General features: G+C 39.1%; 1 protein-coding gene across 1 annotated transcript in view; it reads left to right on the top strand.

The window, feature by feature from the left end:
- NTRK2 (neurotrophic tyrosine kinase, receptor, type 2) overlaps window positions 1-23934 on the top strand; it is a 189161-nt gene that overhangs the window by 12425 nt on the left and 152802 nt on the right. The window contains exons 5-8 of the mRNA XM_009885845.1: window positions 11734-11870; window positions 14785-14917; window positions 16412-16711; window positions 21614-21646. Coding sequence (XP_009884147.1) covers window positions 11734-11870; window positions 14785-14917; window positions 16412-16711; window positions 21614-21646 — 603 coding nt within the window. The remainder of the gene's footprint in view (window positions 1-11733; window positions 11871-14784; window positions 14918-16411; window positions 16712-21613; window positions 21647-23934) is intronic.

The raw sequence follows: 23934 nt of genomic DNA, 5'->3' as shown, positions 1-23934 counted from the left end.
GGTGGTGTATTCCTGACAAAAATGATGCTAGTGTCTGGGGCGATCGAAAAAAAGCAACCTGTTTTAGGGAGTCTTGTAAACTGCACAGGTGGTCTTGGTCAACACACAGTTGGTGTGCTGCAGGATCTGCTTTACCTGAAATGGGAGATGATATCAAGCTGAGGTAAGTGGACCCAACCATCTCTCCAGCTGGATGGACTAGAAGGTAGATTAACCTGCTGGGTGTAGAAAGGTCTCCTGGTGGACTGAGATCAATTATTACAAACCAGGAACTCCGGCATAGCCTTGTGTAACATTCTTGGCTGGCACATCTAGCAGCTACAAAGTAGCTAGGATTTTCCTTTGAAATCTTTTGATCTTAAATACTCAGAATTAAACCTAGGAGACATTATTTCTTTCTCCTGAGTTCTTGACCATTGCAGTCACAACAGACTTGTGTCTAACCTCTGGATGATGTGTAGGTACACGTGTGTGTAGACGTGCATGCTTCCTGTGGGCATATATTGACTAAAATACATGCCATGACAAGGAAAAGTGGTACTTCCAGCTAGAGGAGAAAGAGGAGGAGGAAAGGTAAGTATATATGACATCCAGATTGGAATTTGCAGTAAGTGAAATTTGCATATGGGAAACATGCGATTTGCTGAAGATTGTGGATGTCAGCACATGCCTCCAAATTATTTATGTTAGTTTACAGGGTCCAAATATCACTAAACTTTATATAATTGGGTTTTTCCTTTTTTTTTTTTTTCTTTTCTTTTAGTGTTTTTTTTCCCCTTAATTTGCCTCTTTCAGAATGAAGCAATGCAGGACATAGGTTTTTATAATAATGATAGCAACACAGCCTTTTCCTAGGCACAGGCCGGAGAATCCCAGGTGAAAAAGAATGACCATCTTGGTGAGCGTGGGCTCTCTTCTGGAAGATATCTGAAAGACCCAATGCGGGGTTCTTGCTTTCAGTATCTCTGCAGATATTTTTATGTGTTTAAAAGGACAAGGGTTAATTTAAAAAAAAAAACACTGATGAAGCTGGCTTATTTCATTGCCAGAACTTTCTGAGAGATTAATAGGTAGAACTGAAACTGAAGAAGAATTCAGCTTTTGACATGTGTGGACTTTTTTTCCTGCGAACTATGTGACCTTTTTAGCTCTTTTTGATGTCAAGAAAAATTTTTGGGCGTGCAGGCCTTTGAATTTTGTTAATAAAACATTTTGTGATTTTCTCCGCTAATGAAATGGTTTCATTCCATCTCTCTGCTTTGTTAATTTTTTTGATTTAGAAACTAAGGAAACATGCTCTCTTCTTTGTGTGCAGGTGTTATTAATTACTTTATAATATTATAGTAAGTGGCCTGTACAGTATGTGGTAAATGTCCTGGTAATAGGCTGTCTCGCTACTGTGTGCTGTTAATAAGTCTCTTGCTGGGAAGTTGGAAGAGGCGACTGTGGTTTTGTGATCACAAGGCTTTGGTTTGTGGATAATTGATGTGAAAATTAGCAAAGTTCTGTGGTATTTTACTGATTGTTTATATGGTGGAAGTTTTCATTAATGTGCTGGTTAAAGGCTGGTTGCAACTTAAATGCCATCAACTTTGTGATTTCTTGAGGTTTAAAGTCAGGTATGCTTACTATCTAGAAGATCCTTTCCAGCTGCAATATTAAAAGCGTCAATCAATTGTTATGATGTTTGCAGAATTATTTTTTCAACTGCATTTGATGTGTATTTACATATGATGAAAATTCTCAGATTCTCTTAAGTTTTAAGTTTACACTTAGTTACTATGTCAGAGGTTTTTAAGTTGCGTTTACCACAGTACTACTAGTAGACCCTTCTGTGTAGAGCAAAGTTATTGTTCAGCTTTGCTATTTTCATAGCGTTTGCTGGTTGTCTGTACAGTATGGACAGCATCACCACCTAGGCCATCCTCTTTTTTTTTTTTTTGTTTCCCCTTGATACATAGCATTAGAAAATCGAGAGAGAGTACTAAATAAGTAAAGACTTAGTTCTGTTTACTACTTCTGTAAGCTCTGGTGCCAGTTGCCACCGGTGTATTAAGTCCTTGGAAGCGAGGCATGTCCTGTGCCTCGGGTAAGGTCACTCAAAAGTCCATCAGTCTGCAGATCACCTGGCACTCACTGAATGCCAAGGAGGCAGAACCATGTCTTTGCGACTGGTTATTAAGGTGTTGGTTGCTCCCTCTGGTAGACATTCAGTTTCTCAGCTGCTATTGTTGAACTCTCTGATACCGAAAGAAGTCTTTTCTTCTTATGGTGTTTTTGGGGGAGGCCTGGCTTCTACAGTTGTTTTTGCAGTCCCGTGTGGATTTTTTGTTGCTCCGAGTCTTGATGTGGTAACGGCATTTTGCCTTATATGGCCAATTTAGTTAATCAGATTGTCTTATGTATGCTGGTATGGTGCTTGATCTGACTTTCAATTTTGCTTACTGTCCCAGCTTTGTATGCTTATTTATGATCTATTGTTTCTGTAGATGTTTTCTTTCTTGTCATTGGTCATGCATGCTAGCTAAAGTCTACTGAACAAAGTGGCAAATTAATCTCATGTACTAGTTTGTTGCACATAAAACAAATGTATGTTCAGACTGTCTGTTTACGTGCACAGCCAGTCAGAGGAAATGTCTGGTCTGAGCACTATGGGATTTTATGAATTCTAACATTTTTTGTCTGTCTCTTCCCTTGCGCATGAAGCACTGTGGTGTTGCTCTTAGTGCTGCTTCTTGCGTATGACTGACAAAATGTAGAATTACAATCTAGAGAGACGGGTTGCCCATTTCTTGCTTGGTTGGGAAAGCCATGAATTTTTACAGTAAGTTGTTCAGATAACTGTAAATGGACTGGACTTGATCTGGCTTCATTTCAGTCTCTTTCTGGTGATAGGTTTTTGTCCTAGAGGTAAATAAGTAAATGGTAATATCAGACTGGAGGCAGGTGGTTATAAATTCTAAGGGGCAAAAAAGGCAAACTGAAGGATTGACGCATTTATTTCTTTGAATTTACAGAAAAGATCTGTAGTATTAGTGAGTCAATAAAGTAAGCATTAGATCTTAGGCAGTCACAGTACAATGCAGTCTAAAACCACAAGCAAAGGCATAATCCAATGGGTGTTGACATTTTTTTTCATTATCAGCCAGACTTCACAGATAAGACTATCTGAAGGAGAATGTTACAGGCAGAATGAAGTGAGTTTAAAAAAAGCTTATTCTCTTTGTTTACCTTGCAGAATATTCATAGGCTCTCTAGCCCATGTTGTTTATTTTGGCTCAAGAGCTAGATGTTATGCATGATGTATGGTGGCAAACTGTTCTTATTTTCTCTGTAAGAGTTTTAATTCTTATCTGTGATCATGGGCTGCATGAAAAATGTTATTTTTTATTAGTGGTTTTACAGTAATGGGGTTTAACTGTTGCTCCAAAGTTGAGTTAGAATTTTCCAAACTTAATTAACACTATTTTCATTATTCCAGCTTTTAAGTGAAAATAACCAATAATTTATGGATGATGGGTGTTTGAAAAGGCAACAGGAATCTCATTTTCAAAGACATGTACATAACTTCCTTATGAGCATGCACACTTCTATCTGTTCATGTAGCAACTATTAACTTTCATACAGATATCTAGACATATGTAAATCAGGGCTTGTGAATGATGATAGTTGAGTGTATGTGATGTACATGAATGTCTCACATTAAAAAAAAAGCAGAATTTTGTTTTATAATTCTGATTCATTTTCTGCTTTAACTTGATGAAGCAGGTTTATAATACAAAGCAGGTTAGAAATAGGAAGAAGTAAGGCACTGTTTAAGGGAAGGAAGCATGTCTTGATCACTCCAGTATTGTTCTTGAACATTGTGCAGGATTCCAGGGGCACTGTTTATGCCTGACTTGAGGCATCTGTGTAAGTGTGGAGTAGTGATCTACTGAGGGAGGATGGCTATCTGGCGGTTGGCTGACAGTATTCTTATTTTGCTCTTAAGATGTAACTAAGTGAAGACTGATGACTAGATAACTGTACTCTGAAGTCTAAAGAAAGTACTTTTTTCACTTTAAAAGAGGAGACATTTCGTGAAGGCATCCCTTCAGCCATATACTTAGTATATGGTATAGTTGGTATTAAGAGCGAAACCCATCATTTTACTTCTTTATGGAGTTCTCTGAAAATGTTCCTGTTTCAGGATCACATGTTTATCACGTTGCAATATTTGACAGGTTGGCATTGTTTTCAGTATTTCCTGGACGCACATGAAATTCCCCAGATAAAGGTGCAGGAATTGCAACTGCATTATATGCATTTGGTGAATAAGAAGCCTTTTGTTAGAGGTTTGCATAAACTAGTTTAGGCCTCATTAACTTATATTACAAAGGCTTTCTAGCTCTCTGTTCATCTATTAAGGTTGTGGCTGCTGTATTCAGCCCAACTGCACTGAATGTATTTGGTTTTCTCTTGAAAGTTCTTGTAGATACACTGAAGCTTAAATACCAGTTAAAAATTTCTCCAGAGGTAAAGTAATTCCCTTAACCATTCAGGTACCTTCAGGAGACTGCTAGCAAGAGAAGTGGTGACAAGGTTAATAGGCTCTACACAAACATATAATTTAAAAATTCGTGCACACCAACTGTTGATAGTGGGAATAAGGTCAATTAAACGATTCAGGTGCTGCAAGATCCTTTCTTATGCAGCACCTTCCTACTAGAACCCAAGTCAGGCCTGGGAAAGGTCCTGGGCAGAAGTTAAGGAGCTGATTTAAACTTTGGAAACATAAGCCTTTCATCTGGTTTGAAATGTCAGCAGCAACCTTCAAAGCTTCTGTACATGTTGACTGCAGAAGATGGCTCACTGTCCAAGTGAATTTGTGCTGGTGCATGGCTGTTGGTGGTTTTTGCCTCCATGGCATTCATGATGACATTTGAAGCCCTGGATAGGAGGAGTTTTGTGGAGGTTGTATTTGTTTGTTCCTGTAATTGTGAAGATGAGTTAGCAAGTTTTGTGGTCTTTGCTGTGGCACACACAGGCTCTACTTACAGAAGTTTGCTTCTAGTGATAAATTCAGTTAAGCAGGGAGTGATGGAGTTTTTAAAGGCAAAGTAAGGGTGTATTGGCTCTGGGAAAACATACTTTAAAGACTCATCATCTTCCGGTAGAGGCTGTACTTGTTTAATTATTTTCTGTAAAGGTTCCCAGCTGAATGTGACAATCAGGCATGTCATGATTAGAGGCAGATTTCTTTTAGTATTTTAAAATATTTGGGTGGCTCAGTGAGCTGCCACATCACTCATTCTGCTTCCCGACAGAAAGACGTTCCTCCATAGACTAACGAGGTGGGTGTTGTGAATATCAGATCTGGCATGGTAAGAAAATGAGAGTTGGACTTCTAAGAAGGTATGCTGAAGCAGCAAGCATATCTAGCAAGAAGAGATTTGAAATGAGCTTTTTCAGTGTGCATATGCCTTCCAACTGCTCATTAGGAAATGCTGAAGGCATGGGAAAGTCCTAAACTCTGGTCCAAATGACTTTCCTCAGGGCTTTGGCAAAGAGCTTCTATGTTTGGACTCAATCTCTCCCAACGGTAAGAATTTATGCTTTTCCTTTCAAATGGACATAACAAGAGCTGCACATTTTTTTTTTTTTTTTTTTTTTTTTTTTTTTTTTTTTTTAATAATTAAAAAAAAAAAAGAAGTAGTGGATACAGGAGGAGATTTTATCATCCTTCTCTGGATTCATGTTCAGTTCAGGAATCTAACCTACAACTTTGGGGATAACGTTCTCACCACCAACCTGGAGTGTGTTCAAGACTATTCTAGCTTACCCCTGTCAGACCTGTGCAAAATACCATGGCCATTGTTGAAAACGCCCATCAAGTTTTTCTGTGCCACATGATAAGCATATCTCTATTCAGTGGTTATTCATTGCTCTATTCAATGGCTATATATTCTCCTAAAGAGTTGAAGAGGTTTTGTTCTGGGACAGTTTCTTTAATTTACATTAACACTCAGTGGGCAGAGTAAGGGAATTTGGTGGGGAAAAAGATCAGAAGACAGGGTTCCTTTTCCTCTTTCCCCCTTACACCTTTCAGATTAGTGCCCTTAATTCTAATTTTAATACAGGGGAAATTTCAAGTTTTGTTGTGCATGATGGCAAAGTTACAGTGGAGAAATGGAGAGTAGTGCCCTGTGGTTAGAGCAGTGACATGAGAAGTTGTGGGCTTCTCTTCACTGTAGCTGGAGAGGAAAGTGATCTTTGGACTCGAGAAAAGGAAGGTGTATGAAAGATGATGATATTTTAAAATGTTCCTCATTTCTGCTAATTCTGTGTTTTATTTGCCTAACTTTTTTTTTTAATTTTCATTGAAAATATGGTTGTGGTTGTCATCTTGGAATAACTTATGTGAGATTTCTGCAATTATCTCTGGGTACTGAGCATTTTGATAATGTGGTTGTAATACAACAGGAAATAGAAACAATGATTTATGTTTCTTTAATTCATGTTTTGCATGTAAACTTCTGGGGTATCTTGTTTATAGTGCTCTAAAGATGCAGCCAGGCTGAATTTTGGCCCTGTCATTCCACCCAGACTTTGGTGGAAATATACCCACTCACCCCATGGCTGAAATCTGGCTCGGAGCTTGTTGGCTGCGAACAGTTGCTAAGTGAAACACAGGAGGTGAATTACATATCCAACAGCTCCTAGCTCTATAGCTAGAATTACTATAAAGTTTTTTGCTTTGTTTTTTAAACCCATAAAAGCCCAAAGGAAAAGACCCTTGGAATTTGTGAACTTTTCTGTATTTTCAAACAAGGCAGACTTTTAATAGAATGATATACCAAAACTCTGTTTTTCCTACATCTGACATTGATACCACCTGTTTGGAGCCAGTGAGACCTCTGAAATTTACAGATCCAGGTGCACAGTTCTTAATAAATTACATTGTCAATCATTCTGTTTTCAGGTTCCAGACAGCACAAGTAGTGGGTGTATATTGTATATAAGCTATACTGTAGGGCTGTAATTAGTTGTATGATTTCTCCCCAGAAACAAAATACAAAAGCAGGGGAGCTGAGAACCATGAACTGTATTTAAACCTTATGTGAGGCAAGCAGATTTGGGCCACCGTATCTTACAATTTACAGGGGATATTTTATAAATCAGTGGTTCTGGTAGTCTGCCTTTACGTGGTTCAGTTTGATAGATGGTTGCTGGCTCAGTATTAATCTAATCATTGTAGGTCTGATATATTTATTAAAAAGATGATTAAGGATTACAGTGACCTTATGAAAATTCAGATGTGGTTGGCCAGTTTTGAAAAAAAAAATTGCCTCTTTTTTCTTGGTAGCTGCTTGTTCCTATCACAGAACAGATTCACCTGCAAAAATGTGGCAAGCAAAAAAGAGATGTCGTGGGCCACATTGAAAACCATTTAGTGACTCTGCATCATGGCTAGACTCCCAGGACTTTGTCGACAGGCTGATGTAAATTAGGGACTTAGTGTGCAAAGGATGGCATGAAAGTTGCTATAATATGCTGACTAGAGCATTAGCTTGGTTCTGAGAGTTGAGTTACAGACTACAGAGTTTGTATTAATACTCAGTTATTTCTTAATTAGGTCATATCCTTCCTTTGACATGTAGCGACAATCTGGCTCTAGCAAGGCCAATGTAAGTTTTCTGAAGAAAGTAGTAAGTAGCAGCATGAAGACTTTGAAAGCCCTCTAGGAATTGAAGCACGTTCTTTTTATTAATTTCCATTGACAGTTGTGTAGCCAAATGCTGTAATAACCTTTGAAAATTTTGTCCAAAGTATTTGGTTTTGTGATTGCTGAAGTCCCAGCTGTGCAGAGAGAAGATATGAGTCACTCCCTAGCCATGCTTGACAGTTCCACTGTCTGATGGCCCCAGGCCATCGCGTTGCACTAATGATGGTGTGTGAAGGTAAATAGCGCCCCCCTGCTTAAAGGAGGGTTTGTTCCTTCTAAAGCATAAGATGATGTTTGGAGAGACTCAGTTGACATGAATGAATTCCTCCTGCTTTCCTCTGTTGTGTCCAGTGGTGCTGGGATGAGGGAAGTGGCTAATTATTCTAATCTGGAGCTGCCTGTTCCCGGGAATAAAGTATTACCAATTTAAACAGATATTCTGTATGTGGTGAAATGTTATACACCCATACATAATGAAACACATGGATTTTAGCGTACGCTTTCATCTATTGCACTGCCTAACTCTACATTACAGTTTAAAATTCTCAGTAGCAGGTTCTGTCCTCCCATTTTTGTAGAGATTGAAAAACTTTGGATAGATTATTGTGAAGAAGGGGGACTTGATAAAACTAAGTAAGACAGAGTAGTCTTCATAAGATCATTCAGAAACTCTCTTTTCTCTGTCCCATCAGAGCAGGACAGCACTCAATGAATTTGAATGTCACAGACAAATTTCAGAACTGGTAAAATGGGACGGCTCTTGTATATGGCCTGGATGGCATGCCTGTGAAACTCGTTGCTGCAGGAGGCTATTAAGGCCAAGAATATAGCAAACTCAGAGAAGAAACCGGATACTAGCAGGGTTATTACTGATACTGAGAATTATAATAATTAATGCTATCAAAGTTTGAAGGAGATATTGTGTTTCAAGCTTTGGGGCACAGGGTAATCTCCGTCTGACAGATATCAAGATGAGACATGTGGAAAGATGATGTCATGTCTACCTTGCATGGGCTCTTATGCTACAGTCTAAACTTACTGTGCTGGCAGTATACAAAACTATTTGAACCTGCTGTCTGATTGCTTGTATCAATTATTGTATACAAAGTCCTGTAAAATGTACATCCATATCAGCAGAAGTGATAGTCATTTAAAACACTGTATTTAACCAAATTAAGTCAGGTGTAAATGCAGCATGGTTGGATATCTTTGTAATTGTGTAGGTGTCAAAATGCTACTGACTCGTATAAATGGTCTCAGACTACATACATACAGAGTGTGTGTGTCTGTTACAGTGCATTGTGGTTTTTTTAATGCATTATTTTTCAGTACAAGTTTTTCTGCTTAGTCTCATTGCTTTATTGGTAAGTCCAGTGTATCACATTTTGTAGATGTGGGGTCTTACGCTACTGTCTGCTTTTTCCAAAGAGAGCCACTTCTCAACTAGTGTATATTCTGCTGTGGAGCAGTGTGCGTGCCACTGGAAATAAAAGCCAAAATGACCTCGCAGTTAAAGTTCACTAACTCAAGGTATTCAACCAGAAAAAATGAATCCCAAGGCAGTTCTTTTATATGTTTCCCACCTGCCTCTTATGACTGGGAAAGGGAGTAAAAGAAAATACACACAATAACATGATTATCTTGTCCTGTCCTGTCCTGCTTACACTTTTTTTCTGCAATGTTTTGTGCCAGGTCTTGGCAACTGGTTTTTAGAGTAACTTTAGGAATCTATAGAATAATAAGCACTATTATTGTATAACCTTCTGGCAGGATACAAGCATGTTGTCTCTGTGTCTCTCAGAGATATAACACCAACATGACATGTGGAGACTTTGGCAAATAAACAGAACTAGGTATAATTCTAGGTAGGAACCAGAACCAGTACCAGAGGAATTAAACTTCAGTTGCCTATCCTGTAAATAAACATACTGCAGGAAGAAGTTGTCTCAGAACTTAACAGCTATTAAAGGAAGGCTCTAAGGGACTGAAGTTGTTTTTATTTTTGCTTACATGAGAGATATCATGTGAAATGATGTGTTAGTAGGAACTCTGCAGGCTTGCACAGTGAAACACTAATCTGTCATGTAGACCTTGTCCCAAGTGAAGAAGAAGGGAAGGCCAGGAAGAAGAGAGGAGCTTTAATCTCTTCACACATTTAGGTCTGGCAAGAATAGTTGGAATGGTTTTCAGAGGTGGTGTGGAAGTGTAACTTTATACAGCAAATAATCTCATTACTTCTTTCCTTGTTCCCTAACCAGCATAATTAATATCCAAATGTTCCCTAAGATTAGTTTTATTTCCTGCCCAGCTAGTTGACAGACACTGCTGAGATTTGAATTCACAGCAGGCAAGAGCAGATGGCTACCTTCGCTAACAGATTACTGCATCAAGGCATACAAACTGGCCAGCTCTGTCTCCATAAACTTCAACATATGATTTATAAAGTGAATATAATAGAAGAAATCCACGATGCCTATAACGGGAATCATATTACAGTATTGCTTAAAGCACTGGGAGAATTGCCTAAGCAGTTATTGTATACTTGTGCTGATCTTTAAATCTTATTAGGCAAGAAACCATTGCCTGGAAAATGATTTGTCTTCTCTTTGGTATTACTTCCTCTCATTTAATTTTTATTGAACTAATTAAACTTAAAGAGAGATTTGCAATACGTATAGCTTCTATTGAAGCTCTAGTAAATATATTAATGTGTTCACACGGATTTAATGGTTAATTGTTTGTATGGGACTTTTTATATAAGAAAAAAGTCTCTCATATACTTCTATACCTGCAAGTCCATGGTGAAACTACTGTACAAAGTAAAAAACAAAACAAAAAAAAAAAGAGAAAAGAAAGAAAAGCATTGTTTCAGGAAAACGAAAGTCATTGCAAGATCGTGCATACATATCCAGCTGAGCAGATAAGCTTGATTATTTGAGATGATAAATTACAAGTAAAACATGCCTGGAACAGTTGATAAGACATGCATCATAAAGGAGTCCAAAGCTTTTTACAGAGTGTAGCAGTTTCAAATGATGGCACAGTATCTTTTAAGAAAGATGACATTTCTATCATGTTGCATAAGTATTTGCTGTGTAAATAAATATGAAACATGAGGTCTTCTGTTGATACTGCTGGCATTATTTTTGAAGAGGGTCAGTCTATAATTCTTTGTGTTTTTCTAAGCATTCAGCATATATTTACTCTTTGGGAAGCTCCCATTGGTTTGGGTGCTGAAGAATGAGATACAGAGTGATTTATAGCTGTATGAGAGGGAGGGGAAGCCCCAATTCTCGGCTTGTTTCCTGGTGAGGTGCATCTCAGTGCTTTTCTGCTTTCCTGAGGGCAATAGGTAAGTCTGGTGAGGTGCCTTGGATAGCAGCTCTGTGCAACTGCTAACCCTCTCTTCTGTCCTTTCTCTCCTCTGGTTTCATCTATTCAGTGCTCGGTTTCCCTCACTTTGTACTTAAGATATAGTTTTTGCCCTGCTCTTTGTGAGCTGTGTCTCTGTATGAGAGGGAGGGCTGCAGTTTCTTGTGTGATATTGGGGGCTAACGGGATTTTTGTGTTCACGTTGTGAAGAACAGTGGGAATACCATGGTGTCAGTTCGTGGAAAATACAGGTTTCTTTCCAGCTGTTAAAGACAGATTAAGTTTCCTGTTTTAAAGAATAAGGGAAGGGGTTGGTTTTTTTTTCATTTTGAAGTTAAAAACTGAAGTTAGGGTAACTTCTCTTTGCCCCCTTGAAACATTTCCCTGTATAATTAGCTTAAAATATTTCCACATGCGGTAATGTTACTTTAGGATGTGAAGTGGAGGAGGCAGAGAGAAACGCTATGTAGCAGCTTAAGGACTGTAGTTACATGTTTCCAAAGATGTTGACTGAATAGTAACTGACCACAGAGAGTATCTGATTTAGCAGTGTCTTTCCTTGCATTTATACAGCTTGCTTAGAATTGAGTGGTGTCTATTTCTGTCAAATACAAATGCATGTGGGGTTTTTTTTGTTGTTGTTGTTTCTGTTGTAGACTTGCCCTCAGCAAACTTAAGCAATTACAACATCACCGTGGTGGAAGGAAAGAGCATCACATTGTACTGTGATACTACTGGCGGGCCACCTCCTAATGTGTCCTGGGTGCTCACTAATCTTGTTTCAAATCATGAGGTAAGTTTTATTATCAAATACGTGACAGTTCAGAGACAGGAGATACCTCCTGAAGAATGGAATGAAGGTTCATGTCCAGCTTTAGTTAACTTTTTATTAAAAAGATGAAATAGAAAATTAATGTTGGGATTACATTTATTTTCCAGTTACTTTCAATCCAGAGTGACTGCTGCAGTGCTTTTGGAGAATGCTAAACATTTGCTCTGATTTGCACTCTGGTTTTTGGATGATCACTTGTAAATGAGAGTACCATAATTTTTTGGAAGTAAAGTGGTGAATCTGGATACTGAAACACAAGGGCTTTCTTATTATCACTGACATCTGCATACAGAGAATAAATCTAATCTACCCTAATCAGGAAAAAAGCTTTGTGTCTCTAATTTTATTATATTTTCATGCCAAAAGGTTGGTGTGATGAAATTTGGTTGTAAATATTATTTTGTGGCTTGTTTAATTTTCCTTCAGCAAAGGAACAACAGGAAGCCTTGGAAATTGAAGTGAAGGTTTTACTAAAAAGCATGGCAGTTTTTTTAAATGAAGTATGAAGATGCTTCCTCAATAAAATCATCTAGTCAAGGGGAATTTTGTTTTCTGAGATCTTTGTATGCTGTGTCCCTACCTTAGACTGGATATAGAATGATTGCCTGCTTTCTGATGAAAATGTTGATAAGGAGAGGCATATAAGCAGATCTTCAACATGCAGCTGCTGACCTCTTAAAGTGCCATTATTTACACAGCAGGCAAGACCCTCTGTTATTTACAATTTTATGGCACTGGCTTTCCTACATTTGTGATGGTGCAGACTGCTTAAAGCTTCCTCATCTGTACAAAGTGTGGGATGTGTTCTTCCAAAACTGTTCCTGCAGTGCAGAAGAGGCAGGATCTCTGGAATCTCATAATCTTTGTGTTTTCTTCCTTGAGATTGTTACATTGGGCCTGTATAGAATTTGACTAACCTGTTTTTCAGCTCTCAAAAGTAAGAGCTCTGCAGAGCTCTAGTTTTATTTTTGAGTTCTCTAAACTGTAAAGCTACCCAAAGGCATCAGTCATCCTCAAGAACAAGAAATTAAAACAGTTTGGGGAACCTATGCCAAGCTGTATTTTTCCTTTCCCCTTCCCCTTCCCCTTTGCTTTCCCCTTTCCCTTTCCCTTTCTGTTTTTCTGAGTTATGAGCCAAAACAAATGTGGGGTGCTGTTCAAAAAGTGAGATCATCTCATTTTTTCACCCTCCTATCTTTGAAATGCCATGGTCCATTTGCTTCAAGCTTTCCAGAAATATTGCGTCCTGGCATAACTTCATCTTGAGATTTCAGAGGGGCTCATAATCTAGGCTAGCTACAACCTTAGCAGTGGAGCACAGTAGTCTTTTCAGTAGCAGAAGAATGAGAGCCTTTTAAACTGCATTTGCCATTCACAACTATCCTTCCCTTTTATGTGAGTGTTCTTTTTGGTTTCCTTTCTCCCACTTCCATCTCTCAGTTTCTGCCTCCCTTTTCTTCACCTCCTATGCTGCTTTTGCCTGTTTTCTATCTCTTTCCTGTTTTACAGAGAGAGACATTAACAAAAGTTAAAACTAAACTCTAGTCCTGCAAAGCTAACTGTATGTTTTCAGTTTCTATGCTGATGTGTAATCCAGTTGATATTGGTTAGATTTTTCTTGCCTTAGATTTCAGCCCTGAGCCTGCGATTGAACCTCTCTGCTTTTTGTCCAGCTTTGAGTACTGCTCACCTGAGAGCTGCGCATACAGAAATGTGTAGTGGGTTGTTTTGCTTTTCCAGTCCTCTGCCCTAGTGTCACACTGAAATCAAAGGGACGTTTAACTTAAGTGGAGTTAAGCGTCATCTCGAGGTTCGAAATTCTCATTCCACAGGACTGTATGCAGGAGTGTTCTCACGTGTCCCCATTGACTGCCACTGAAAGTCACTGTGGTTTTACAGATTCAGTGTGTTATTAGTTTGTGTTATGTGCAGCACTGAAGTGTATGTGTACATGAAGAACAGTACCTCAAAAGTCATTTTTAAAAATGATCTTAATTATTGTTTATTTTCTGAACATGCTTTCGTTCCTTTCATTTTTAAGAATATAGTCTCACATTTTATGAAAAATTCAAGTATGGAAATAGTAATTATTTGGAGATCATATGAAGGATGTGATTTAAGAAAACAAGAGTCTTTGCTTGCTAGCTTTTTTTTCAGCCCTATTTGCTTTATTCAGTATTGCATAGCTTCATATTCAATATGGCATTTAAGGCTATAAATGGGCACTGAGTTTTCTAAGAATCATAAGAATCAAGATTTCTAAGAATTGTAATTTTTACCTTAATTAGCCTGTGCTTAAACATGTAAAACAGTCTTTGGGCAGTATCTTAGGTAGTAGAAGGTATGTAATTTCTTGTGGGAGGTTTCATGAGAAGAAGCTTTCAAGAGAAATTTGGTTCAGGAGGAGAGAGAAGACACATTGTTGTGAAGGTATAGTGAGCTCAGAAGGCAGCAGTGGAAGAGGTGTCAAGCGTAAGTGTAGAGGAAAGAGACAAAAGGAAGAGTAAAGCAAGGATTGAATAGAATGTAGGAGAGAGAAAAGTTCAAGGGGAGCAGAGACGGGCCATAGAAATCAGTCATGAAGTGGAAGAGAGGCATGAGCAAGTGTATAGGTAGAGAAAAAACATTTGTGTAGAGGAGAAGAAGTGTTTAAAAAAAAGGCAGAAGCTGAAAGTGACAGGACAGAAAAATGGTTGAGTGCAATGTTTGTAGCAGGACTTTTGGAGCTATGAATCCGCTGCCACTGACAGTTACAATTGGTTCTATAGGTTCTATAGGTGTTTTGTGCCTGTTCAGCTGTGGCCAGTGATTCCCTGCCTCTCCCTTGTTCTTTATGCTCTGGTTGACACATACGTGTTTTTCTGATCACCTGTAGAGTGACACAAGTAAGAACCCTGCCTCGCTAACCATAAAGAACGTTTCATCTATGGACAGCGGACTGTGGATTTCCTGCGTAGCAGAGAACATTGTGGGAGAGGACCAAGCCTCTGCAGAGCTCACGGTATTCTGTACGTACACAGGCCTCTATACAGGTCCCAAGGCCAAACTGCATTGGCAGCAACTGTTTTGGGTATAAATATTTTCTGGGCATGCAGGTTAACAAAAACCCTTAATGCATATGGACCATCTACAGTGGTTAATGCTGGGAGTAGCCCAACCAGCAGCGGTTGGATTTATCTTTTTTCAAAGTAAGTAAAGGTTTGAAATCCAAAACACTCAATGTTGCTGTCAGTGTGGGAAGGTTTCTAATGGTGTGCATGCACATACACACTGTCTTAGGAATTAAGAAGTGTGAATGCATCAAAAGGCTTGTAGAATTAATTATAAGAGCCTACAAATATTAAAGTTCTAATTATCTAAAGCAACAACTGTTTTGTTCAAAAAATAACACACTTGCAACATTCGTACTGCCAGATGTAAATTTATTTGTCATAGCTTTGCCTAATAGGCCTATTTGTCAGGGCCAAGGAAGGGGGAAGGGACATGTAGTGTAGAGGCACTGGCTTCTTAGATCTAAGGTTCCAGCCTGAATTCATTTTGTGTGAACTAGACAGCATGTTTTCACAAGTTGCAACCCTCTGTTTCATTGAAGATGGGAATGGAACGCTTTGTAGACGGCAAACTTTGTTCAGCATGTGCTCATGACAGAGTAAACTAGAAAAATCACTGTAGATGTAGATTTGTAGGTTGAAGTTGGATATGTAATAGCTATGGGAAGGGACATAAACTAGAAATGTTTGAACAGTGTAAATGAGATTCTGAGCTTGGCACTGTTATGAGTGATAAAAGGGAGTATAACTGGATGAAATTAGATGCAGTTAAGAATAAATATCAAGGAAAATTTCCCAATAGTGAAATAATAGGCAAGGTGTTGGAATAATCTCCTGAGGGAAACAGAACAAGTCTGTGAACTTGAGGCATTTTTCAAGTTTGAACAAAGAATGAGAAAATGTATAGTAGAAAGTTGTCTTTCCCTGACAGAAGAATCCAGGGAATTAAGTCATCTGTTCTGGCTTTGATTCTGTGAAGAAAATAGTCTGCAAGTTTGGATTCCTAGTTGAATATATTTCCAGTACTACTTGCTTTTGGCCAACTTTTAAATATTTTCAGTACTGTTGTGTTCCTTCAGCACTTCTCTGCATCATTTTTTCAGCAGAGTAAAGCTAAAACGTCTCTCTCCTCCTTCTCAGTGATCCAGTAACTGATTTTCTTATACCTTACAGGGTTGAAGTGATTTAACAGGTGTTCAGTCTTTTTCTGAAAATAGCTAATTTTGTTTTTTTCTAAAGAGTGGCTTCATTTCAGTTGTGAGCATAGTACCCTAGGCAGAGCAGGTGGGTTCCTGTGTGAGTATCCTCCAAATAGGTATCATTCCTACTAATAAGGTACTTTTGTACTGATGCGTGAAAAATACTTCCCTGATAACACTGGGGGGAGGGAAGCAAGGGAGGAAAGACACATGCAGAATATTCTGATGTTCTTCACTCTTTTTTCCAATATAGTTGCACCAAATATCACGTTTATTGAATCTCCAACCCCGGACCACCACTGGTGTATTCCATTCACTGTGAAAGGGAACCCTAAGCCCACATTGCAGTGGTTCTATGAAGGGGCTATATTGAATGAGTCTGAATACATCTGTACTAAAATACATGTTATCAATCAAAGTGAATACCATGGCTGCCTTCAGCTGGACAATCCTACCCACCTGAATAATGGTGCTTATACCTTACTGGCAAAGAATGAGTATGGAGAGGATGAAAAACGGGTTGATGCTCATTTCATGTCAGTGCCTGGAGATGGTGAGTATATATTTTTTTTTATGTTAGCAATTGCAAATTGATGAAACTGTGGAGGTGGTGCTCCTGGTCAGTTCAAGTGTTTTGGAGGAAGTTTTTTATATGCTTCCCCCCCCTCCCCCAATAAGTGTCTTCAAGGTAGTTGTAAAATAATGTTTTTCTTGAGCATTTTCTTCTTTATAGCTTCTTAAGGGAGGCTGTGCTAGTCCTCTGTAAGTCTTCCCTTTGAGTAACCATCCTCAGTGACAGCTAAGGTTAGTGAAAGGTTGCTGTTTCTGAAGTGGTTTCTCAAGCCGCAGTTCTGATACGTGGAAAGCACTCAGTGCCAGTTCAGCCTCTCTGTAAGTTTTCTGCGCTGCATATGAATGCACCTAGACAGTGTATCCAAGGTCACCGGGGTATGCCTATGTAGGATCTAGTGCCTTGTTGCAAAATCAATAGTGCAGTCCAGTGAGTTGATGATAATATGTTGTTTAGGACACCAGAGGGAGCTGGAGAGAAAACAAGTAACCCAGAGGCAGGATGGGCAAGGTCTCGGGTCTTCGCAGGCATTTCGGTGTCCAGTTCCCTTTTGTTTTGGTGGAGGTTGGGCACCTACATGCCTAGGAATATCCATGCTCAAGATGGTTGCTGTTAAATCTATGCATCTTCAGTTGCTCTAAAAGCTCTGCGGCCGCTCTCCTAAATGCTATGTGACCAGGCTCAAAGTGGACTTATTTATTGAACTGCAAGGACTACTGTAAGTGAATGAAGTTCACTGTGATTTTATCTTTTCCCACATCTTCAAAACCATATGTGAAATGACTATGAGACTAAGAAGGCATACATGTAAGCATATTACTGTATGTGGAAAAAACTGTGAGTGGGCCTTGCACAGCTGGAGTGGAAGTAAAGGCATGTTTTTGTGCAAATAATTGCACAGTCGTATCTGAAAATATGAGCAAGTGTGTACCTTTGGCTTTTTAGCCATGGGATATAAATAGCTGCTTTCTTTTTTGAAACAGCAATGTGCAGTGCTAATGTTATCTGGCAGAAAAAATGTGAATATTTAAATTCTGTCTCCTACATTGCAGGCTACAGACAGTAAGAATATGGTCTGTATTTAACATTTTTCCCTATCAGCTCAGACTCCTGTTGGGAGAAAGATGGCAGGTCTTTTGCTTTCCCCCTCTTAGAAGGAGAAGGTGAAGAGCTGACACAACCAGGCTGTATTTACTCCCGCTGTCCTCAGTGCTCCTCTCCTCTTTTTTCTCTGAAGTTCTTCCTTAAATAGATTCATTACAGAAACATAGCATGGTTTCAGCTACCGGCATCCTCTAATACTGCATTATAATGGTTCAGTAAAACAGTTCCCCTCATAGATGTTCTGTGTACAATGGAAGTTCTGTTACACCCTGATTATTTAATATGAACCTGGCTTAATTTTCTTAACAGAATAACAGTTCCTCTAATGCATTTAGGTGAATTTATCATTTTTGCCTTTGATCCAAATCCCTTTTACTGTTCTGTTTTTCCTTTATGCTTCCCCCCTGTAAACTGAAAATTTTCCAGTTGTGGCCTTTTAAATCAGTAAATAGAACTGTAGGTTTCCTGTAAATGAGAAATACAGCCTTATTTATTTGTTCCATCCTCTTTATACTCATAAGGAATATAAATCGCTCCAGATAATCTGTGCTGTGTTCTTTAAGCATTTCCCAAGCTTTGTGGTGGATTAAGCTTCACAAAAAAAGTACAGAGGAAACTGGATTATGTATAGAGAGGATGTAACTGCATTAGAAGAAAGTTCATGCATAGTGGATGGCACCAAACCAGTCTTAAAAACTAACAATAGGGGAATTGCTCATTTACTTAGCCTCTTCAAGGTTGTTTTTGTTAGTGGTGCTTCTTCCTATAAGAATCATGGCATTGAGCTTTAGAAGACTTCACAACATTGTTTTCTCCTCCACTGAAGCTGGCAGAAAAGCAAATGTTAAAAAACTAGAATCCTCTGTGCATTGTATTACAATTTTTGTTTTAAACTATTACTATTTAAAGCACTGTCAGGCTTTTTCAAACCCTTAAAAGGCTTTTTCAGTGCTGTTGTTACTGTGTAGTTTCTTCTTTTGGCCCACATATTGTACAATGAAGCATAAAGATTAAGGCCCACGCCCTGGCATTATGTTCATTTCCATGCCTTCATGCCTGAATTAAATACCAGCCCTGATGTTTCATGGGGTGGGGTATGCTCACTGAGCTTTAAACTGATTCTCCGGTTATTGCATCACATATGGGCAAATGCTCTGAAGGTAAAAACAAAAGAAAATTTAAAAAAGCCCTTCACCTATATGTCTATCTAAAATAAATACAACTAAGTCTGAAGCATGGTCTATCATCAACTTTACTTTCAAAGTTGCATCAAACATGATGAAGACATGATTTGTGCTAAGATGCTTTCAACTTCCAGCATGCTACTTGCAGGACATTTTTTGCTGGTCTGAGGATGCAGGCATACAAGAGGAGAAAGAAAAGCATGTATGACAGTGGGATTTGGATTGAGTTAGTGATAACGCGGTTAATGATGTAAATTAAAAATTTGTTTTAAATACGAAGGCCTGCAAGAATAAATTTCATATTCTATTAGCTAGATTTTTAACTAGCTTTAATCTGCTGAAGTTTTTGGACCTTGCTGAGGATAACTTGATTATTTGAGACTATATTATAGCAAACAGTGATGTTTATGTTTTATTCTGGAGGCTGTTCTCATAGTTGATTCAAAACAGCTAATGAATGTGGGAGAGATTTTTACCAATAATAAGTATTATAAGATTATTCATCTACCAGCTCTGTACTCTAAAATTCAGCTGAAGGAATCCAAGTTACATGTGTCTTGTCAAAGTAGAAGAATATGTTAAATATGCCTTAGAAGTAGAGTCTTGCTTGTGCAGTGCAACAACACGGGGCTGTTTTGCAGAAGTATGTTTTTGCATTGAGTCTTTTGCTGCGGCTTTATTTTGAAGATGTCAAGTTTATAAAGGTAGAAGCAAGCAAACCAAATGTAGTTGATGTAGTTTATAAAGATGAGTGAATAGGATACGTCTGTTAATAGTTTATTTACACAGCAACCTGTTCTAACAGGGACCAAAACAACAATGTTGTTCTGTGTTTGCCTTAAAAATAATTGCGTGTAAACACGCAAAATTACTGTGGTGAAGTTTAATGTTAAAGTAACTTCAGCTGATGTTTTGATGATTGAGTAGGTATGTTTTTATGTAGGGAATACTAAAGAAAAATTTGGGTTTCATCCAGCATCTCGATTTTTGCAACTTTATTTGAAGTGAAGTATTTAGTTGTATAAAAGGTATTTGAATGGAGTTGATGACTTCCTAGTTTATATCCCTGGCAGGAGTTAGGGGTTAAACTAGTCTGATTACTTTATCCCAATAGCATTAAACAGTAACAAAAATTTTGTCATTTCGCTCAGGAATAAAGGCCTTGGAATTTTTTTGTTGGCTTTTTTCCCTTCAGATTACAGAAGGTAAATTAGAAATACTGTCTTTCAGCAGGTAGGTGTTTTATACTAGAAAAAATGAGTCCATGAGCTTCTATGGACAGAAAGCCCTGGTCAGAAGTTGCTTGAGGACAGACAGTACAAGCTTTCTTCACTTGTTATTTATTTCTGCAATTGACATGACAGTTCTCATGGGGTCTATTAACCTATATGTCTGGATACTAGAATATCTTCAAATGCATTTAAAAATAAACCTAGTTATCTGCTGCCATTCTGCAAATAGGTTGTAACTCTGTTTAGTATTTTTAGCACAGATTCTCATGCTGTTGACATAAGCAGAAACAATGGCGTTCTGGTCATACTTTGCAATGACGTTATGCCAGTGTAATGCCACTGCTATGGATTTACTGTATAGTATTATAAACACAGTTATGCTTTTTGAAGTTTGTCTCATCTTTAGAAATTTTAACTGTTAATTATATTTCCAAACCAACAAAAAGAAAGAGTAAAAATGTGGAAGAGATACTACATAAGCTATGCTATAAATACATTGTAGACCAGAATGAACGGGTATGTTGAAATACAACACAAGTATCTTTCAAAGCATGAATAGTCTAATAGTACGCTAATTTTAGTGGGCGTTCTGTGCATTATACTCACATATGTGATCAGCCTTACATATGTGCAGTAATTAGAAAAAGCTGCAAACTGGAACTAGTAAAATTTAGAAAAGTGTAGACTAGACGGGTATCCATTTGCTTGTGTAAAGGCTGGCTTTTTGAGACATCTGACTCTCTTGGTAAGAGTTCTGTCTGTGTATCAGCTGTGCAGCTGGCTTCTTGGAAGCATCCTTTTACAGACCAAATTAAATGAAATGAAATGGTGCTGCTTAGGTCATTGCTACCTCTAGCCCTTAACTTGCCAGCACACAGCTAAACTGGTTTGCTCTCATGGTGATTTAATAGCAAATTTTTTTGACCAGGTAAAAGTCAGTGATTGTGAACGCTCACTGAAGTCTGCTTATACTTAAAGTCAGGGAGAAGTTTACCACTGATTTTTCAACAGGAACAGTTATTGTTGCACTTATTCCAGATATACGTTAACAGCGGAAAGCAGAATTTTGCGCAGCTGGGAAATACAACTGCCTTTGCCAGAGCTAGTGCCCTGTGCATTAGCTGTTTCACATGAAGCAAAATAGTAACCTTTGGGATAGGTCTAAAATGGTTGTAAATGTAATCTGATAAACAGGTACTGCAGTATATTGATCTTGCTTTGCATTTGTGTAGGTACTGATCATTGCTATTGCAAATAACATGTCAACTCTTAAAAAAAATTCCTAAAGAAACTCTGATTCTTCCATCATTTGCAATCTATTTACAAAGGCTTTTTCTTTTCTTTTTTCTTTTCTCCATGTACAGGTAGTGGCCCAATTGTGGATCCAGACGTTTATGGTATATATTTGATTTCCTTTTTCTTTTCTTTTAATGATAGAAATGAAGGAACTGAAACCATTAAAAGATTGAATGTCAGGCTCAGTTAAATTGAAATGGCACTTATTATAACACAATTCTAAAAGGTACTTTGTACTTTTGGTTCTTCTCCTGCCTTATATTATTTAAGATAAATGAGAGCAATATGACGTTTTACGTACTCTGCTGCTTTTGATTCACATTAGGAGAAGCATAAATCCACTGCTACAAATGTTGCAGTTGATCCTGTAGGATGACAGCTGTCTGATGTAGCTCACAGGCATGAGATTTTCTGAACCTTTTGGAGGCATTTCTTGGAGGAAAGAGAGTTCATTATTTCTTCTTATATAACTTAATTTATTTTTTCAGCGATGATTCCGTACTTGTTTTGCCTCCAAAAATGTACCCCTAAATCCCACTTAAAGATGAAGTTGGCACAAGTAAGTTTTCCTGTAGGCAATTTATTTTGCTCTGTCCGCTCATTTGTACCTTCCCTTAATCTCTCTTGCATAAGCAGACCATCAACTTGGTGGTATCTGAGTGTGTGCCAGAGGATTTGATGACGCAGTGTTCACATTAGTTTTTTAGTTAAGCATAATGTTTTGGTCTGTACCTAGTGAAAGCCAGTGTGCACTAGAACAGAAGCTGCAGAATGAAAAGCAACTGGCTAGTTTTACATAATAATTGTAGTATACTTCTGGTGAATAAGGAAAGTCCATCCTAACCACTGTAGCCAAACACCCTTTAGCTTCCAGCAGGAGCTGGATCCTGTCTGGGGTACTTTTTATTTGGATGGAATGGCCCATGACTCAAGTTTCCTTAAGCTGATTTAAATGTGATTGCTTTGATTCCATTCCATGTCATTAAACTTTAGCAAATGTGCAATTGAAGCATCAATTTGGCTTTAAGTGCTTCGAAATACTAAAGGATAGCTTCCCTCCCTGTCTTTCCTTTTTTTTTGGGGGGGTGGGAATGTGGTGACGGTTTGCACAATTTCTTACGTGTTGTATTATATAAGCTGTATGCATGAAGATTTTGATTCTGAGCTGTTTATCAGGGTCCTGATGCCTGTATATGGCTTTAGCCGTGTGAGTGCTGTGCTTTGGCTGAGTTGGGTAGGTTTCTGCTGAGACGGGCGGTTCGAGTTGCTCGAACAGATCACAGCCTGCAAGACTTAGTCCTGATGAAAGCAGCTTTCCTTTTTATTCCTGGCTTTTCTTTCTGCTGTTTAAAAAATGCTGTCTTTGATCTTTGTTTCAGTGACTCAGTGCTTGCTTTGAGAAACACTTTGTAGTCCAGAGTGTTTCCCTAATTATTCCAAATTCACAAGTCCAGTTAGTGAGGTGAATAAATGAGGCCGGCTGGAAAGTGTAGGAACTGCTACATTTTGTTGGTGAACCACTGCTTGCATGGCTGACAGTAGGACCCCTGGGATGAGATCCCCCTGGAGAATGAGTGGTTTTCATGACTTTTTTTCAGACCACCCTATCTCTATGCTAAACTCTTTACCCACAACTTAGATTATGGTGGAAGGGAGATTTAAAGCACCACCACCCCCTGCCCCTGCTCCCCTGCCATCTTCCCCATCTTGCAGAGCCCCGTCCTAATCATGTAGCCGATGTGCCCAGTGTGAAAGGTAAAGATGGTGGCGGAGGATTTGATCCTGCTGGGTGCTGGGACTGGCTGTGTGTTCGTCAGTTTGTTGGCTATGGGTAAGATTAATGGGAGCTGCATTGTACTTCTCTGCAGGACTGGGGGAGAGCGCTGCCCTGGGCCATGGATCTGCAGATGGGTCGGGCTCAGCAGGGCCCATGGCCGGGGGGGCGAGCTGTGAGGAGACAGAGAGTGAGGCAGTGGAGGGCAGGGAACCCCCCAGCCTGGAGTAGCCCTCGGCATGGAGCAAAGCCCTTCGTAGCTGGATTTGGTCTGTCCCTCGGGAACTGACCTTCTGCGTGCTGCACTCCACGTGCGGTGATTTCCAAATGCAAAAAGCATTACCTGCTTTGAGCATACAGTGGGAAACAGAAGAACGGGTGAGGTCGCAGCGGGCTGCCTGAGCTGGTGTGTGCCGGGGGCAGCCCCGGCTGCAGGGGGCACTGCACATCGCAGGCACGGAACACGGAACGGTCGCTCAGGCTGACGCCTCAGCCGGCGGAAAAGGCAGAGAGGAGAGGCTGCCCTGGCCCGCTCTGGGAAGTAACTGAGGGAAATGAAGCGACTCGCCCCGGGGCTGCGCAGGAAACCAAATGCAAAGCTGGCTTTGTTGGGCC

This window comes from Charadrius vociferus, unplaced genomic scaffold, assembly GCF_000708025.1.
Source record: "Charadrius vociferus isolate BGI_N301 unplaced genomic scaffold, ASM70802v2 scaffold235, whole genome shotgun sequence".
Lineage (NCBI taxonomy): Eukaryota > Metazoa > Chordata > Aves > Charadriiformes > Charadriidae > Charadrius > Charadrius vociferus.
The sequence above is the reverse complement of the archived record's forward strand: the minus strand, read 5'-3'. Positions and strand labels throughout refer to the sequence as shown.